General features: G+C 37.6%; 1 protein-coding gene across 5 annotated transcripts in view; it reads right to left on the bottom strand.

Moving 5' to 3' along the window:
• Positions 1-20,392, bottom strand: part of DMTF1 (cyclin D binding myb like transcription factor 1) — a 46,721-nt gene that overhangs the window by 1,312 nt on the left and 25,017 nt on the right. For 3 of the 5 annotated variants that reach the window (XM_020911558.2, XM_020911557.2, XM_070470079.1), the window contains 10 exons: positions 15,071-15,228; positions 13,926-13,958; positions 13,019-13,128; positions 10,589-10,817; positions 8,732-8,883; positions 7,229-7,438; positions 4,242-4,399; positions 1,763-1,918; positions 880-1,254; positions 160-307 (listed from right to left, as the gene is read on the bottom strand). In XM_020911558.2, coding sequence (XP_020767217.2) covers positions 160-307; positions 880-1,254; positions 1,763-1,918; positions 4,242-4,399; positions 7,229-7,438; positions 8,732-8,883; positions 10,589-10,817; positions 13,019-13,128; positions 13,926-13,958; positions 15,071-15,228 — 1,729 coding nt within the window. Of the gene's footprint in view, positions 1-159; positions 746-879; positions 1,255-1,762; positions 1,919-4,241; positions 4,400-7,228; positions 7,439-8,731; positions 8,884-10,588; positions 10,818-13,018; positions 13,129-13,925; positions 13,959-15,070; positions 15,229-20,392 lie in introns of those variants that run through there. The other 2 variants (XM_020911560.2, XM_020911562.2) reach the window with 2 other exon arrangements.

Here is a 20,392-nt window from a genome sequence, read left to right as displayed (position 1 = left end):
ATGAGATAAGTTTCAAGTTGATCCTAAATGTGTATATATCTTCTAATCCACATCAAAGAATTTAGAATAAGTGTTCTTCTACCAAAGTGAAAATTTAACAGGACTCAATGCTTGATTTCCCCCTTAAGATTTATCAGGCACACGATGGAGTTACAGTACCTGTTAGTGTTGTCAAAGGCAAGACGGATTCAGTATCTATAACATCAGATGTCTGGATAAAGCCATGTGGTGAAGGAACAATAAGTATCGTTTCATCATCAATTGTTGTTTGATGAACTTGCTCTTCTATGGTAGGAGACCCTAAATCCTAAGTAATAACAATTAAAAAAAAAAAAAGATTCTGTCTCATATTCCTGGTTTCCCTTAAGTCCCCAAACACATTTAGGCTTGAAAGGACTTTGAAATATTATCCTTAAGTTAGAATATAAAGAAACCAAAGTTAAGGTCTTAAAACAGACAAAAATAATAATAACCTCACACTCTGATGTTTTACATACTAGCAAAAAAAATAATTTAAAAGAGCCAGTTCAGTGACAGGTCCTGCTGTTTCACTGTGGGATGAGGTTCCTAAGCTGAACCACGAAGATTTGTTACAAACCACCCACAGGAAGATGGTTTCCACAAACATTTCTCAATCTACTGGGGGTTGGCGAGGGAAAGGCTTCAGTGAGGAACTGTAGGAAGAGCACAGCCCTGCTGGATGAATGACACTTCTCAGGGAGAGGTTTGCACATTGAGTATGTGTCTAAAAGAAAATAGGAAAATAAATAAATAAATAAAATAAAGTAGGAATGTTCTGAGGACATCTTTCCATGAACAATTTCTAGGCTTTTCCCAAACTGCAGGTTTGAGGCTTAAGGCTGTGTAAGTGCAACTTACCTCAGTAACATAAGCCCGGGCTAATGGGGAGGGTTCGTCCTCTTGTTTAAGGTGGGTGTCAGAGATTTCTTCTTCTGTTCTGACCATAATGCTATTCATCAGTTCTGTGCTATTTTGGTCACTGAATTTGGATATATGAGCATCAATAAATGACGGCTCTACTGTAATCTTAGGCTGATGAATTTCATCTGGGAAAGTGTCTGCTTCTAGGGCATCTGGAGGCTCAGGAAAATCAGATGAGTGAATATCACTATCCACAGTCAGTTCTGCTTGGGATATGGAAGAGGCGATGTCCTCTGTGGCAACGGTCTGAATGATGACTCTTGGTGCGTGACACTGCACTGTGACGTCACTTGTGTTCAACAAATGTTCTGGCTACAGAATGTTAACGAAAACAATCAGTGGCAAGATGAAAAAGTACATACCAGCCTAACGTTACAGACAACAAATGACATTTACATGTGGTACCCTGGCGTCCCCTCCATGCCTCTCACCTCTGGATCTGCAGTGTTCTTACCAAGTTCCTCTAGAATTCCTGTTTCTTGACCTACTGCAGCCTCTGCACTCCTAAGAGCCCCTTTCCCCTAATGTACGTCCATCTCATGTATAGGAATGAGGGAGGCACCCCAGTGCAGGTGTAAAACATGCTCCTGGGACAACAGTGGTAGAAGAATAGTTTAAATCCATGGATTACAGTAGTATTGGCTCTTAATATTATGTATCAACTAATTCTGGTCCCTAACAGGTCCTGAAGTCTTGGAGCTCAAAATTTCTCTCCCCCCTCCCCCAAGGTATGAGTTCTATCTCTGGTGACACTTATCAGTTTAGCCAGTCTTTTCTACAGAAACTAGAAAAATCAAGGAATTTATGTAAGATGACATACAGATAAAGCATGAACAATGATCTGCTCAGGAGAAGCAGGAGCCGCAGCTGCCAGGGTGACTGTGGGACTCGCAGTCAGCGTGAGGGGAAGGCCTTGGCTTGAGCTTGTCTGAAGCAGGTAGGTGCCTGGAGTACCAGTGGGCTGTAAATGGAAAGACTAAAGGAAAAAGAAAAATCTGGTCAACACAGGTGCATCATACCACTGAGTAAGCAGACTTAGTGCTCACTACGTCTAGCTTTACATCCAAAATGGGGACTTTACTGCTAGTAAAGTACAAATGTACTTGATACCAATCATGAAGGTGCAAATAATAAAATAAAAAGCACAATATTCTGGACTATTTATGTGTTGTAAGTCATTTCACAGCCTGCAGGTTTAACAAAGAGGCAAGGCCTTGATCCTACTCTTCACGCCCTGTGTGTCTATGGTCTGGTTTCAGCTCAATCTCAGTCCAAGACACAGCCTCATAAACTACTGTTTCCAGTGCAGTAACCCAGCACACCCTCTTTATCCTTTCTCTGTAGCACATAAAACCTAGCAGTCTCCCAGTTAAAAAGCTTCACATCTTTGAAAAGGCACTATGGCAGTGTTTACTGACTTGAATAGATTTTTTTTCATAGTATAATTTTGGAAAATTTTTATGTTAGGAGAAGAGGTACAGAAATAGCAATTAGTCTTCTGCTGAAAGAAAAAAATTCCTAATTGAAAACTGCTTAACTGATAGTATGTTTAGATGTTTTATGGAAGTGTAACAAAACTACTGGAACAGCAACACACGTTTCACAACCATGAGCTTCTCCATGGTAATGCGAGTTTGGTTTACCCCAAAACTCTGAAGGAAGAGCATGTGCATGTAGAGCTGAAGGTGAAGGTCATGTATCCTGGTCTCTAGTCCGACACGGTCTTGTGGACTTCCTCCACGGCAGCTCTGCTGGCTCCTGACTCACTGAATCTAGGTTTCTTAAACATGAAAGCAGGGATAATAACTACTTCTCACAGAAAGGTTTGTTGAGGATTAGAAATGACTGTGATGGTGCTTGGCACACACTTGGGATTCAACTCACTTTTTCCTCTCCCTCTTCATAAAAGTGTAAGCTGACTGTTTTTCTAAAGGTTGTATTTATTCATCACATATCATCAGATGATATAGTAAATACTTTGTATGCACATGTATATCATATATGCATATTTTAATATACTTAATACATTTAATGCTTATACATTTTTGGAGCTGAGGCACTATTATGCTTTATTAATTAGGACAGAAGTCTCTAAATCTTTGATTGTGACCTCATAAGTTAAAACCTGAACACATACCTCAAATATATGTGTGTACATTATTTATTTGGCCAGGGGGAAAGTGGCAAAAAAAGGTAAAACAAATTTCTGTTTTGTACCTGTGACAAATGACTTTCTTTTACAACCCTATTTTGAAAACCACTGAATGAGGAAACTGAGGCTTAGGTTAAGTAAGCAGACTAGTAGAAGCTCCGAAAGAGAATCTTTTGCTCCGTGGGCCATTATGAGATTTGGCTGTGTATAGGATATAAATAAACTCATGCACTAGTACTCCTTATATTTTTCAGAGCAAATAAATCTTGACATAATTTAAATAAAATACATTTTTTCTTCATGAAAACTGAGCCAATAATTTTGGGTTTACCTATTTTAGAAATCAGGCAAAGAACTGGGGCTGTTTTTCAATTTTCATAACCCCCCCAAAGAAATTACATTTAAATTAGCAGACATATCCCATCTCTCCCCCAAAAATTCTTAGCATAGTTAACCTCTAATCTATGTTCTGTCTCTATAGGTTTGCCTAGTTTTGACGTATCAAATGTGAGTCCTGCACTATATATTTTGTGTCCCATTTCTCTCACTTTGCATAATGTTTTCAAGGTTCATCCTTGTGGTAGCATATTTTTTACTGCTAAATAATCATTTGTATGTCTACAGCACATTTATCCATTTATCAGTAGATGGACATTTGGATTATTTCTACTTTTTAGTTATTATGAACATTCATGTACAAGTTTTACATGGATATAGTGTTTTCATTTCTCTTAGGTATTCCTGGGATTAGAATTGGTGGGTCATATGGTAACAATATTTAACCTTTTAAGGGACTGCAAGATTCTTTGCCTAAGTGGCTACATCACTTATGACTAGGACTTTTAAACCCTGTATCCTCAATGGCTAGTGCAGTGTTACTCTGTTAAATAATTCATTCCAGAAACTTTTCCTCAACCAATATGAATTTTTTAAGTATATATTTATAATTTGATAGAAATATGTAGCATGTACCCTACATGTTAGCATTGCCATTTTCATCTATATACGAAAAACACGTTATTGGTTTATATCAGATTGAAAAATTAATTATAAAAAGTAGAAGTCTGATTTATGTTGTCTTCCAGCCATCTGGCTTCCAAACTCATGGATAGTTACACATAATGACAGGTTAATTTTTCTATCTCACTTGCTCATGCAGCATCTCTAACAGCGACGTCAGCTGCTCTTGCGCACTAGGCTCTGTAAGGCGGCTACTCACTGGGAGGATCTCAAACGTCTGCAGTGCTCCGCTGTTTAGTGTTATTGTTTCCGAGTCAACAGCAGCAGCGGCGGAGTCTGCTGAAGCTGTGGCAAGAACAAGGACAATAAACAAAACACTTTCTAAATTTCAATTTCCTTAGTGTACTCAATTAACTAGGAGGGCCATCTCATATTGAATAACTGGCCTGGAAACCCACAATCATTTAAATTTAACATAATGGATCTGTCTGGGATGGCACAGATAAGGGTCAGCAAACCATGACCCACGGCCAGATCCAGCTCACTACCAGTTTTTATAAATGGAAGTTATTAATAGGGACACAGTCAAGCCTGCTTGGTTATGTATTTTCTGTAGTTGCTTTTGCACTACAAGGGCAGTTGAGTAGCTATGACAGAGACAAAATTTGCTAATCCTGGCATAGATCATAAAATATTTCTAATGTTAATAAGAAAGAGGAATACACTAAGGCTAACCTGCAAAGATACAGGAACTTGATAAAATGCTAAGTTTTCCTGTACCTTTTGGTAAGAAGGTACAGATATTTGGAATATAGAGATGTCCGAGAACCCTAGGCTTTAGTTCTAGTGACATCACTTCTGGCAATGTAAATCCAGGCAAATAACTTACTTCAATCCAAACTAGTGTTCAGAGACTTTACTTGCCCTGTCTATCACATACAGTAGTTGTGAGGATCAAAAATATGAAATACATACAGTATTGTTTCAAATGACTGTACTGGGTGAATAAATAGCACTTTAGAGATCAGACAGGTATGTCAACTGAAGCTCAAGCTTCATTTTGTCTGCACAAGGTTATACACAACTACAGCAGACTAGAAGAAATGTGAGCTCTTCTGGTGCTTTCAGTCCCACTTGTAGGTACATCCATGTGGAAAATGATTTGAAATTGACTTCTAATGTATGATGTTTATTGTTTATTATATTCTGACTATAATACTTCTCAGTTTCAGAGAAATGCACTTAATTCCTGTTATTTCTCTTACTAGTTCATGGATTCTTAAGATCATACATAGAAAAATTTGATTTCAGATAAATAACCTAAATCAAAGGTAAGCAAATTATGGCTGGGGACAAATGTGGCTCAAGGCTAAGAATGGTTTTTACATTTTTAGAGGATTGTGTAAAAACAAAAACAGAAAATTCCATAGAGATCTATCTGGCCTTGGTCTGCAAAGCCTAACATATATTTACTTATCGGGCCCTAAATAGTCTGCATCCCTGACCTCTAATAAAGAAAGAAACAACCATGAGATTTTAGCTCAAATGCCAAGAATAATGGGTGTCTTGTAAAACTTACTGTACCCGTAATTTCTTACTGGATGAAATAAAATTATTCTAATACTTAAAAAAGCATGCTGTGAATGAATATTAAGGCACCATCTATAAAATGTTTGCTATTTCTCAGTAAGTATTACCAACCCAGTGGCAAAGGAAAATTATAACTTTCTCCATGCATAAATAATTTTTAGTCAACAGAATGTCTCATATTTATGGTGGATTAGTAATTTCAGTTGCTTTGCAATTCTCAAGACTATAAAACAAAACAAGCAGGGTTAAAGAAAATAAATTCTTCATGTTTTACTATATTGATAGAAAGCTAAAGCACATTTAATATTATTAATAATAAGCACATTTGAATTAGAACTTTAAGAATAAGACAAGCATAATTAATTTAAACATCTGCCATGGAATTCCCAGAAATACAGTGTTAATAATGCCAATTAAGTGGTCCAGAGATTCTCAAATGCAATCATAGAGTACATATGAAAACCTGTAAGTTGCCTGTATCTGTCATACTGACTGGAAAGCATTGTTTGGCATTTTATGGCTGACGTCAGGGGACCCTACACATTCTGCAGTGTGTAGGAGGACATCCTGCCAACAGAGAACTGTCCCACTCAAAATGCCAATAATCCCTGGATTGAGAATAACACCCAGTGATTGAAAAACTCTTAGCAATGGCCTTTCTATAGGCAAATAACATTGTGTAGGGGGAAAAAGTGAGATAAAAATGAAAAAATAATATGGTTCTGAGATTTTTATCCTAATTCTTTCCTTTTCTGTCCCTCTATAATAAAGGTAGATCAACTTGGCTTAGATCTTAGAAAATGAATTTCTCTCCCTATGACTCACTGGGTTCTCACCTCATTAAGCACAAGAAGATGTTAGTCAGAGGCTAAGGAGAAGAGAAAGTTGAAAGTCACTCAGTTGTATCTGACTCTTTGTGACCCCATGGACTGTGGTCCGCCAGGCTCCTCGGTCCATGGAATTCTCCAGGCCAGAGTACTGGAGTGGGTAGCTGTTCCCTTCTCCAGGAGATCTTTGCAACCCAGGAATCAAACCCAGGTCTCCCAAATTGCAGGCAGATTGTTTACCAACTGAGCCACCAGGGAAGCCTCTCTGTTTATACCAGAGAGGTAAACAAAACAATCCCTGCAGGAAACTGGGTCTTTACTCCCTAAAGAAAATCTTTTTCAACCTCATCAAAATCCATTTCTTCTACATTTCACCTCAAATCCATTCCTCATTTGTATGTCTTCTGGTGAATTACTACAAATGATGTGCCATCCTAGAGACTCTATGTCCTTGCTTAGCTGACAAGTAAGCTATTATTTTAAGTAGTTTTCTATTAACCATTTATTCTTTATAACATCTAGAAAGTAAGATGATTTAAAATGGTTGATAATGGCTGGGTAGTAGGTTATCAGTCTTTCCTGTCACACATTCATCCTTTGCAAATATTTATCAAGCTAATAAACATAAAATGCCTTAGATCTCCTTTAATTTGTCAAGTTGGATAAACTTCTGTCAAAAATCTAGAAAACTGAAAGGTGTCAGGCGCATTCACTAAATCACACAGGTCAAATAGCAAGGAGTTCTGAGGTTACTTACAGACGTGGGTGATCTGGACGGGAATCTGCAGGGCTGTCATGGGGCTTGGAGAGATGGCAGCATTGTCTTCCAAGCGGGCAACTCTGATCTGAACATGCTGTACACTGGAATTGGAATTACTGTTTGGAACTCCAGGTCCTGATTTATTCTCCAAAAGCGTTGGGTTGTTTTTTTGATTTTCATGTAACTGTTTAAGACCTTTTATCAAGACTGAAGGGAGATGGGTAGACAAAAAGAACATTGATTCTCCGACAGACCACCATCTAAGCAGCAAGGGAGGTGGGGGGTAAGGAGGGAAAGTATTTGGAATAAATAGTTGTATACAGGATATGACATCTTACCAAAATAATAATAAAAATATTTAAAAGCCATAACCTGTCTGGAAATTTTTGGAAACTTTATCTATATCAAAAATTTTTTTACAAAATTCACAACCAAATATTGTTCTTGCCATCAAAGCTACATTAATAGCTATTGTAAGGAACATGGAAACACAACATTTTCTATGTCTTAGGGCTTCTTGATAAAATTCTTATTTAGGAAGAAAACTAACTAACATTTTTATTCAGTAATGAATTGTGTACCCAGCCCCTGCCCTGACTCAAATGGCACTTGACTGTTTTGGCCACTGCAGGAACAGTCAGTTGGCTGTCATCTAACTTACAACCTCAGAGTGGCAGCTGAGCTTTTCGCAACAGCAGTATGCAAACGACTTGAGCCAGCTCCTCTACTAACCGTGATAGATTACATCAGTCATCCCAGGTGATGCTGCACCTGGCTGGTTCCTGTTACATTTAGTATTCCTTCATTCTCCTGGTTATACTACAATTTTTACAATGCAAAATAAATTTGTAACTGGGTATTTAGGGGAAAAGAAATCACATTTTTATCAAGCCAAATTGCTCAGCATTTAATTTTTCTTTGCAAAAATGAAGCTGGAGCATTACATCAGTGAGTGAATCTGATTTCCTAAATCAAAGACTGTACTCCCTGGTTCAGTGTCTAAGTACAGAGCAGACAGTGAAGTGGAAAGTAAGCTATACTTCACTTTTAAGCAAACCTAAGATCTTTAGATTTACACAATAAATGAAATTAGAAACTTCCCAGCCTTTGTTCTACAAAATAAATCTCCACAGAATTTCTCTAAATAATGCAGTTAAGTAATTTGAAATTACTCAATTCATAAAAGTTGATTTAAATGTAATTTCTTACACCTTTGTATGCAATGAAAACACACGTGAAATTTATTTCCTCTTCACAGTTTATGTGAGAAGAATATGTATAAATATGTGTAATTCCATCCTTGGTGGTTTGAGAATTACAAATCATATTAACTCTGCTCAAGGAAAGTTTGTTACCCAAAGAAACAGGACAGAGGTTGAAGTAAAAATCTACCATGATTCATCTCTCTCTAGCTTAGGCAAAGAACTTCTAACAGCTAATTCCTTGAGTACTAAATACGGTAAGATAAGGTAAGGACTTAAGGAGCAAATGATACATTACCAGGGAACGAAACATCCTTATGGTTTGCGATTTGCCTTTTGATGGTCCACCATTTACTTCGAAGCCACTGTGGTGAACGGACACTGCTCCATCCCTCCGCTAACAGATCCCAGTTTATATCATTTTCATCAGCTACATCAAGTTCTGCTATCCTATAGGTTACAAAATAAGCATCTGTGAGATGTTTGTTTCTCCGCAAGAATCGTCCTCTAACTATAGGTGATGGCACCGGCAATAAAGGGAATGGCAGAGTATGTCACTGAGATGCTAGGTACATGGGAAAGGATTGACTGCGGGAGTGCAGGCCTGCTTCCTGAGCTATGAGCTAAGATGCACCATAGTGATAGCCTTTCGTTAATGGTACTACCAATATGCTGAACCATAAAAATGGTCAGAACCAGAACTGTGAAGGAAAGGGAAGAGCTAAAGGTTAGAACAGAATAAGAACAGGTTTAGTTGAATAGTGTTCTATAATGTTTTGTAGTGTGTTATATAATGCTATTTCCTAGATCTGAGCTCTTCCACTTGTAAAATAAAATTACGTAGCAAAGAATGGGGCTTCCCTCGTAGCTCAACTGGTAAAGAAATCTGCCTGCAATGCAGGAGAACCCAGTTCAATTCCTGGGTTGGGAAGATCTGCTGGAGAAAGGATAGGCTACACACTCCAAGTGGCTTGGGTTTCCTTGATGTCTCAGGCTGGAGTAGAGAATCAGCCTGCAATGTGGGAGACCTGTGTTTGATCCCTGGATTGGGAAGATCCCCTGGAGAAGGGAACGGCTACCCACTCCAGTATTCTGGCCTGGAAAATTCCATGGACTCTATAGTCCATGGGGTCGCAAAGAGTTGGACGCGACTGAGTGACTTTCACTTTCAGAAAAGAACTATTTATAATGACTAGCTGGGGAAAAGCTATATTAAAAATAAAACTCAAAAGAAGGGACTTTCCTGGTGGTCCAGTGGCTAAAATTCCATGCTCCCAATGCAGGGGGCCCAAGTTCAATCCCTGGTCAGGGAACTAGATCCCACATGCTGCAAATAAATATCTTGCATGCTGCATCAAAGATGCTGCTTGTCACAATTAAGACCTGACACATCCAAATAAGTAAAATAAAATATATTAAAAAAGATAAAAATAAAACTCAAAAGAAAATGATAAAAAGATAAAACAATGCTTGAGCAGAAACCCCAAGCCCCACAATTAACACAAAATAATACAGCTAAATTTGGGGTTTTAATGGTCTATATGTTTTCTAGTAAACTGTCAGGATTTTGATTTTCAGTAGGGAGTAGCCACAAAAGTTCCTGCTGGTATTTTTGGCCACTGAATCACAAACCAACTAATTTAACAATAAGCTTAGGATTATTATCTAAAAGCTATCTTTGGATATGTGTGAAATGGAAGTGTCTTAATTTGGTCCAATTTGAAGGTGGGAGATAACTAACGTGGGTTATCTTATTCGCACAGTAGCCAAAGATTGAAGGGCATGGAGACTGACAGCCCTCTTACCCTCAACACGGTCCCCTCGGCCAGGACTGAGGCACAGTGGTGGGACAGTGGAAAAGCTGCACTGCCGCGGCCTGTGCCACACCTGTTCTGCGGACAGAGAGAGGACTTCAGTCTCCACGCCTTCAATCTGGTACTTTGCACGAGCACTAAATCCACTAAAAGAGGAACAAACACAAAACAAAAAAGAGCTCAATATGAAACAGTTGGGAGTTTAAACAGTGGCTCTCTGTGGCAAAGACGCTTCTCCGACGTTAGGCGTCAAAAGTCCATGAAAGGAGGGAAGCCAGTCTCGACAGCCACAGCAGCTCTGCATGAGCAGCCCTTCCCACGGGAAGGCTCAGGACACGCACCTGAGGACGAGGTTGGTCTCGTCCTCCTTGGTCCACTCGGTGCCCCCGCTCTGCTTCCAGTTCAGGTAGTTGAGCCACTTGGAGCGGCACTGCTTTTCTGAGCGAGTGCCCACACGCTCCGCCACAGCTGCCCAAGACACACCCTGAGTGACTGTGTCACCTGGCTCGGTGCTCGTCAATTCGTGCACCACCTCCGCAAGTCTCTTTTCCTCTTCTTCTGTCCACTTCCCTGAAAGGAGGAGAGTATCCAGATGACCACTGCTACCTTTTTCTTATTTTGCAAGTCAGATTCAGCACTGTATTTCAAAGGACTGATCGGAAGTATGCAGCAGTTGTCAGCATTATTTCTGAATGACATACGGAAAACCTGTATGTAACTACTAAGACAGTTACCAGCCCAGTAAGGTCCTTAGTGGGCTTCCAGGTGGCTCAGTGGTAAAGTCTGCCTGCAACACAGGAGATGCGGGGTTGATCCCTGGGTCGGAAAGATCTCCTAGAGTAGAAAATGGCAACCCACTCCAGTATTCTTGGCTGGGAAATCCCAGGGACAGAGGAGGCTGGCAGGCTGTAGTTCATGGGGTCACAAAGAGCTGGACACGACTTGGTGACTAAACAACAAAGGTTCTTAGTACTACAAATGAAAACACAGCATCCTAATAGAAAGCACCGACTGACTCTTTAAGGAAAGAAAAACAATCTAAAACATGGCTAGAAAGAATTATATTCTCTCAAGTTATACTGAGTCCTAATTGGGAAGTGTTCTGTTGATGGCTTGATGGACACAGAAACTCATACTTTTTTCTTAGTCCCACCAAAGATTCCCTGCTCTGCAGAAGTGTAGTAGTAAGCTCAACAGAAACCTTTACTTAAAGGAATGAATGAAGATGGACAAATAGAACAATACCTATGGCTTCCCACCCATTTCAATAAAAACAAAAACTTGGTTTATACCACTTCCTGTCCCAACTCCAGGCTGCTGTGATAAAATACCAGTCTGAGACTGGTATTCACACATATTTCTGTTTCAGTTTTTTTGAATCCATAAACCTGCTAACACTATCACATGTTCCCTTTGGTCTTTTTCTTTAAAAAAGCTTAAGCGGAAAAGCAGGGGAAAAAAAAAGAACCGTTTTAAAACGTCTTCCACTCTAAAGTTTCTATTTTAGTAGTAGCTGCAAATTTCAAAAAGGCCATGTGCTTGCCTTTCCGGGATTCATTAATTCATCTGCTAAGCACAGCTCTGGATACCAGAGATTCAAGACAAAGTTCCTGCTCTCCTATTTTGGTATGGCAAAAAAGGAAGGGGAAACTCAGACTGTCGTCTCATGGTGTGGTCAAAAGACAAAACTCCTGATCCAAAACAATAAATAGCAACAAGGAAAAGTAATGGCAGAGCACTCCTTCAGGCTGGCAATCAGGGAATGCCATAATGTTTTTCCATTATGCTCACAAAAGGGCTTCTATACTCAATGTCTTACATCAAACTCTGGGGTCCCACTGTAAACCTAAAGCTCCCATTTCTGCTTCATTCACTACACAATAAGAGTGGTGAAATTTATGTTTTTACTGCCTTAGAGGTAATACTGCTGGTGGACTGGTTAAGCAGGAAACATTCCTGATTCCACTTTAGGGGGTGAGATCAAAAATATATTCCCGAGAAGCTTAAGCCTAGCTTGAGAATGAACTGAACTTATTTCTAATTGAAAGACTGAGCACAGGTTGTGGATCCTTCAGATAACTTGAGGGCTAAAAAGCGAACTATGAGATCATTTATTCTACCTTCATCATTTTACAGAGGAGACAGGTTGTTAAGTGAGAGTTGGTGGTGGAGCCTAAATACTGCTGTTGGTCACAAAGGTTAGGTTGAACAGTATCATCAATCAGTAATTTGTATACATGAACTGTGTATCTGTGGTCTGGCCTGGGAACTGAAACACCAATCACAATTTTTTTCTGTGGAAAAAGTTCTTCAAGTTTGAAATAGGCAAAATATGTACAGCCTTTGGAACACAGCTTCTTCCTAAGTTGGGACATGCCTGAACTAAAGATTTTCATAAATATGAGTTGATAAGCTGTTGCCAATATCAGTTCAATAGTCAGATGGACTTAAAATTACTTCCTGCACATATGCCTTAAAAGTACCTGTATAGGACAAAAATACTTTCCCACCTGGAGCAGTTTTGAATTGCTACAAAACAGAAACCTGCTAGACCTAAATAAAACCTTTGAAACTGAGGTGATATGTCCCTATGAAAATATCACCTTACTACACAAAGCTCAAAAATAAAGGATTAGTTGGGTCTCGTTGAAAAGAAAGGGCACTAGAAGAAAAAAACGTGAACTTCAGTGAGTAGTAAAGCTCTTTCCACGACAGAAAAGAAGGGAGCATGTGAAAGGGCAGGAGGGCCGAATGGCGACAAAGAGCAGTACCTGTGTTGCAAGTGTCCTTCATCAGCCGGCACCGATCTTTGACGGAAGAGGCACTCCTTCCTAGCGCCGCCCCTATTGTTGCCCAGTCATTGCCATGCTTTATCCGGAGCCTAAAACAAGAGTCTGCCAATCAGCATTTGGTTCAACTGTTTCTCCCTTTTAATTTCATCATTTATTCTTCATTCTTCTTCTTCCCATTTGACTGGTTTGGAAGTGGTGGGCAGCAATACTTTGAGAGCCAAAGTTTGAAAGTGTGGCCTTTTTTTGGGGTCCACAGTTGTCTGTGGGTGAAAAAAAACAGGCAGCAATTGCCTTTTTCCTGGGTCAGAGAAGAAATAAGTAACTTGGATATGTGTTCAAAAGACCAAATTTCCCCTTAGGTTACTGACACAATCTCCCAGGCAATCCCCAGATTTTTCCCTTTTGAGTACTCCTAACAAGCTCTTCTCAGACACCTGAAAAATTTCGCAAGTTCTTATTATCATAAACTGGATCAGGTTTTTTTTTTCCTTTCATGATCAACACAATCCGTTAACCCATACTTCATGGTTCCCAAGTTATGTTTCCTACAAAATAGGACTGTATAGTCAGTGAAACATCTGCCAACTCTAAATCATTCTAAACTAAGCCATTAGCACAACCTTGGTGTCGATCCTGGTATGTAAGTCCCCCAAATTTAGTCTTTAGGTTACCAAGAATGGCCATCTAATCTCTTTTGTAACCCCTATTAGTTGTCTAAGGACAATAAAAGAAGACTGAATTTATGGATATGGCTACTCTGTGTAAGTATAGATTTGATAAGGTCTTTATATGGTCAACTTTGCTTAACAGCAGGATTAAGTTATACCAGTCTACCAATAATCTCTTGACATTTTCAAAGTAAAATGGGAAAAAAAGTCAAACTTACTCCTTGAGCTTTTCAATTTCTTCAGGTGTATATCTAGAAATTTAAAGAAATTTTTAAAAGATCAATTAAACAAAGAATGCTAAAAGCCTTAATATAAATCAGAATTTCACTTAGGGAGCCAAATGTTAATCACTTGGCATATTCATAATATTTTTAAAGTAACCAATTTCTAAGTAGATTAATAAAAATTAATGTTTTTTTCCTTAAAAAATATTTTAAGCTATTAATAAAAGTTAGCACTGTAACAATTTTCTCTAGGAAAATTCAACATTTAAAACATATTTTCTTCTATGCTGCCTAACACTTGTGTTATTTCAAGTTATATTCAAGTACTCTAATACCATGGCTATTTTGAAAGATGATGACACGGTAAACTGGAGCTAAAAAGAAAATCTATGGTCAACTCTTACAAGTCACTGAAAAAATTCAAGTTCTCTTTCTCTACCTTCGCATGGACAACTGATATATTCTTGCTCCAAAGTCAAGACTTTTTTTAGTAGCAAGTACTCAACATAACCAATGCAATGTTCTTTTTAAAAGCAGTATCTAATATGCCACACTACTACCATCTACAAGTCCCAAAGAGAAATTTAAAATATGTCAATAACACCATTATTATCATTGCATTGAAGGTATGAAGGCTTCCTTTGTATATTATCTATGACAGAAATCCATGCGTTATATCCAGAAATTTAGTTATTTTCTTTTCTGCTTTTATTAAAAAAAAAAAAAAAGTCACTGACTGCCCTAGGAAATGTTACACTATAAAAATGAATAGGAAAAACATTACCAATGAATTTAAGAGTTTTTTTACATCTCCTAAATCTTTAACTACTTTTATACTTTCTTTAACACTACTTTATACAAAAGCAGATTTTGATGTCTTGATGTTAACTGAACTAAGTCTTATATCAAACCTATATAAGGTATTTCAGATTCTAATTTCTAAAAGAGGCCTTATTGCAATGAGGTTTCACCATATTTACAACATGTACCTGGGGAATAAAAATACTAACACTGCTCACTAGTAATCTGCAACTGTCTCTAATTAGGCTTCGATCATAATTTTAGTTAAAAAATGATAGTTCATTAAATATTTCCCATCTAAGTTACATGAAAACATGCAGTATTACAAGTTTTCATACTTTCCCACATGGTTTCTGTCATCGTACATGCGAAGCACTCTTCTATAAACTGCAAACAAAGGCCGGTTCAGACCCCATGCTATAGTCCTGTAGAAATCTTTTCTTTCGTCTTTTGACATCTCAAAGATGATTTCTGTAGCATCTTTTATTCCGCGTGCCTAAATGGGTACATTTCTTTGATTTAGGGATTTCTGATAAAATGCATATGGGTATACTATGCTCTTTAAAAGATTTTTTAATGTTAAAAGCAATGGCATTTAGAAAAATAATGTATTGCTAATTAAGTCAAATAAGAAATGATACTTAAATATTCCAAAAATAAGTTGTATATAATTCAATAAAGTCCTGCAAACCACTTTTAAAATTATAAAAAATTATATCTAAATAAAGTAGAAAAGGAAGGAGTCTTAAGAACAAAATTAATATAATAAAAAATAGAAAAGATAAGCAATGCTAAAAACTGCTTCTTTGAAAAGTTCCACAAGACTAAATAAAAGACAAAAAGATAAACTTACAACAAACCTTAAAAAAAGAGCCTAGAGATTATATAGTTGAACCTCATGAAAATTTTATGGCAATAAATCTGAAAACTTACATATAATTTACAAATTCCTAGAAAAATTCAACTTACCAACTGACTCAGGAAGAGAAAAATTCTAACAATAAGCACAGACCATGAAGAAAATTTAACCAGTTATTAATAATTTTCCCACAATGAAAACAGTAGGCCAAGATGACTTCACCAGTAAATCCTACCGAACAATTAGGAGAAACATAATTCTGATTTTAAACTATCCTAAATATAAAAAGGGGGATAACTTCCCACTCATTAGACTAGCATCATCTTAAAAGCAAAACCAGGCAAGGAGAGTTTTAGAAAAGATCTTTCAGGTCAAGTTCAGTCATCAAAATAGATCACCCAACTCCTCAAAATCTTTTAGCACACTGAACCCAGTAATATATAAAAAGGTTAATACTCAATGCAAACAGTAAGCTTACTCTAGGAATGAGTTTCTATTAGTTTCACAAAAATTAGTAATTAATTACACAAGTAGACTTACAGGGAAAAAAGTAAAATCTCAACATTTATGGAAAGAGCAATCATAAAATCCAACATTCAAAAAGCATAAAGACTGTTATAATCATAAATGGAGTATAACCTTTAAATATTGTAAATCGCTATGTATACCTGAAACATATAATACTGTACACCAACTACACCCCACTTTTACAAAAGCATAAAGATTAGAAGAATTACTTACAGATGTTATACACGTAGAAACCCACAAATCTATGAAAAAATTATTTAAGAGTACTTGCAAGAATGCTGGTTACAAAGTTAACAAAGTCATTTGTATTTCTAGGCAAAGCTGATAAAAATCTTTAAAACTATTCACTAGTAATAGCATCAAAATTAGGACTAAATCTTAGGTAAATTATGCAATTCCTTCATGAAGGAAACATAAAACTATCAAGTGAAATTAAAGAGGAACTAACTAAAACAGAGAGCTATACAATGCTCTTCAGTAGGAAGTCAGAATATTAAAAAGATGTTACTTCCTTTCAAACTGATTCAGATTCAATGTCATGTCTGACTCTCTGTGACCCCATGGACTGAATTCTCCAGGCCAGAATACTGGAGTGCAGAGTAGCCTTTCCCTTCTAAAGCAGATCTTCCCAACTCAGGGATCGAACCCAGGTCTCCTGCATTGCAAGCGGATTCTTTACCAGCTGAATAGCCTATCCCTTCTCCAGTGGATCTTCCGGACCCAGAAATCGAACTGGGATTTCCTGCATTGCAGGCTGATTCTTTACCAACTGAGCTATCAGGGAAGCCCAACTAATACAGAGAGCTACAAAATGTTCTTCAATAGGAAGTCAGAATATTAAAAAGATGTCAATTCCTTTCAAACTGATTCAGATTCAATGTAATCCCAATAAAAATTCCAAGTTTTTCATTCTTTGCAAGCTGAATCTAAATTTATAACGGGAGAGCAAATGGCCAAGAACAGCCAAGACATTGATGAAGTGACCTGCCTCATCAGATAGACACTGAGGCTTCTGAGACAGTGCTGTACTGGTGTAGGTATCAAACAGAACCTAGGAACAAATCAGAAAAGCTAGAAACACATCTTTTTAAGTTTGAGTTAAGACAGAATGGGTATTGTAGACTGGGAAAGGACAGACATTCCCTAATAATGCTGGAACAAGTGTTATCAATACAAAAAGAAAGCAAAAACAACCACAACCCAGTAACACTGAAATGGTATCTCATAACCACAGTAAAAAAAAAAAACAATGTGAAAGGCAAAACTATAACATATGAGAGTATCTTTATGCCCCTGAAAGAGAGGAGGATTTCTTAAACACACAGAAACACAACAATAAAAAGATGATAGATAATTTTGACACTGAAATTAAGAATTTTTTTTCATCAAATGATACTAGAGAGAATGAAAAGACGAGCCACTAACTTGGGACAAGATATCTGATCTGTAACGTAACCGAAAAAGCATTAGTATCCAGCATAAAATAAGAACATCAAGAAAATTATAATGAACAACCCCATAGAAAAAACTGATAAAAGACACAAACAACAATTTCAAAGAGGAAATACAAATGGCCAACAAGCATATAACAACACATAATCAGATATACACAAATTAAACCCATAATAAATACCTTTTACACCCACCAGAATTAAACAAATTAACAGCAAAAAACTAAAAGGAACCCAAATGACCATTAACTGTGGAATGGATAACTTATATATTCACATGATGAAACACAGGTTTCAATTAAAAAAAACCCAATAGGGGATGAATCTCAAAATCACAATATTGAAGAAAAGAAGCCAGTTACAGAATACCCAGAGAATAAACCTACTTATGTAAATTTTAAAACAGGTAAAATTCAACTGACACATTATTATATACACTCTTTTGACTGTATTAAACTTTACAGTAAAAAGTTTCTAAATTTTAGAATCCTTTTCAAAATTCTTTTATGCAATTTCAAGTCTGGAAACAATTAAATCTAAATATTTACAAGTACCTAGATGTAAGGGACTGTGTTGCAGGACGGTAGTACAGTGAGATGAAAAGACTTTTGTTTTTCTTGGTTCCTTGTGACAGTATCTTATATTTTTACCCCAAATATGGAATATATGACATGTAATTAATTGCTTAAAAAACAGCTCCATAATGTTCTTGCAAGAGTACCACATAATAAAAAATCACAGTCAAAAATAAAAATCAAATAAATTATCTCTTCCCAAGATCAGTGTATCTTTTTTGGACATTTCTTACTTCTGACAATTCCATCATCATTCTAACCATCCTCAATTAAAAAAAAAAAACTCTTAAATTATTTCATTTCCTCACTTTCCTTCTTAGCCAGTATTTAGTCACCAGGCTTCCTCAGAAGACTACTTGCTTATCTGTCTTTTATCTGCTAATTCTATTTCAACTGCTGCTGCTAAGCCGCTTCAGTCGTGTCCGACTCTGTGCGACCCACAGTCCACTAGGCTCCTCTGTCCCTGGGCTTCTCCAGGCAAGAATACTGGAGGGGGTTGCCATTTCCTTCTCCAACTATTTCAACTGCGTAATTTAAAGTCCTTACTACTCACAACCTGGTCAAATGAAATGGTCATCTAAAAGGTCTTAATCATAAAGCTGCCCTTTAACCATCAAGTTGGAAGAGTCCTTGGAAATCATCTACTCTAATTTCTTACATAAGAAATCAGCTTCTTAATTTCCCGAATTCAGTGGTTTTTTTCTTTTTTTTTACCAACTGGTTACTAAACCTGTAGCATTTCCCCAATTTTAACTAAAATGTGTGTGGTTAGTGGACAACTTTTAATACACTTTTGGATATATTTCAATAGTCACTGAATTTCTGTTTCTCTTAAAACAATTAGCTTGGTGGGAAGGATCTTCCTTCCCTAATAAAGAAGTAAAGTTTTTTCTTTTTATAAAGTGTAGTTTGGGAGGAGTGTAGCTTAAAATTAAGCTTAAGAATGTGGACATACTAGGCAGCAATGTATTGAAAATAGTGAAAAATTATATGTAAACTATTAAAAATAGGAGAATTAAACTTCAAAGCTCAAGTTCTAGCAGCCAATTATCTTGGTTCAGGTTAAAGGGGTTATGTTAATATACTCTGGGTTTGAACTCTGAATCAACACACATCATTAACTCATAATGTTCCCTCCAGCCCTCAGTTCAGTTCAGTCATTCAGTTGTGTCTGAGTCTTTGTGACCCCAGGGACTGCAGCATGCCAGGCCTCCCTGTCCATCACCAACTCCGGGAGTTTACTCAAACTTATGTCTATCGGGTCGGTGATGCCATCCAACCATCTCATCCTCTGTCGTCCCCTTCTCCTTCTACCCTCAATCTTTCCCACCATCAGCGTCTTTTCCAATGATTCAGCTCTTCACATCAGGTGGCCAAAGTATTGGAGCTTCAGCTTCAACATCAATCCTTCCAATGAATACTCAGGACTGATTTCCTTTAGGATTGACTGGTTTGATCTCCTTGCAGTCCAAGGGGCTCTCAAAAGTTTTCTCCAACACCACAGTTCAAAAGCATCAATTCTTTGGCACTCAGCTTTCTTTTTAGTCCAACTCTCACATCCATACATGACTACTGGAAAAACCATAGCCTTGACTAGACGGACCTTTGTTGGCAAAGTAATGTGTCTGCTTTTTAATATGCTGTCTGGGTTGGCCATAACTTTCCTTCCAAGGAGTAAGTGTCTTTTTTTTTTTCCCATTTAGTTGGAGGCTAATTACTTTACATCATTACAGTAGTTTTTGTCATACATTGAAATGAATTAGCCATGGATTTACATGTATTCCCCATCCCAGTCCCCCCTCCCACCTCCCTCTCCACCCGATCCCTCTGGGTCTTCCCAGTCCACCAGGCCCGAGCACTTGTCTCATGCACCCAACCTGGGCTGGTGATCTGTTTCACCCTAGATAATATACATGTTTTGATGCTGTTCTCTTGAAACATCCCACCCTCGCCTTCTCCCAGAGTCCACAAGTCTGTTCTATACATCTGAGTCTCTTTTCCTGTTTTGCATATAGGGTTCTCATTACCATCTTTCTAAAGTCCATATATATGTGTTAGTATACTGTAATGGTCTTTATCTTTCTGGCTTACTTCGCTCTGTATAATGGGCTCCAGTTTCATCCATCTCATTAGAACTGATTCAAATGAATTCTTTTTAATGGCTGAGTAATATTCCATGGTGTATATGTACCACAGCTTCCTCATCCATTCGTCTGCTGATGGGCATCTGGGTTGCTTCCATGTCCT

This window comes from Odocoileus virginianus, chromosome 1, assembly GCF_023699985.2.
Source record: "Odocoileus virginianus isolate 20LAN1187 ecotype Illinois chromosome 1, Ovbor_1.2, whole genome shotgun sequence".
NCBI lineage: Eukaryota > Metazoa > Chordata > Mammalia > Artiodactyla > Cervidae > Odocoileus > Odocoileus virginianus.
The sequence above is the reverse complement of the archived record's forward strand: the minus strand, read 5'-3'. Positions and strand labels throughout refer to the sequence as shown.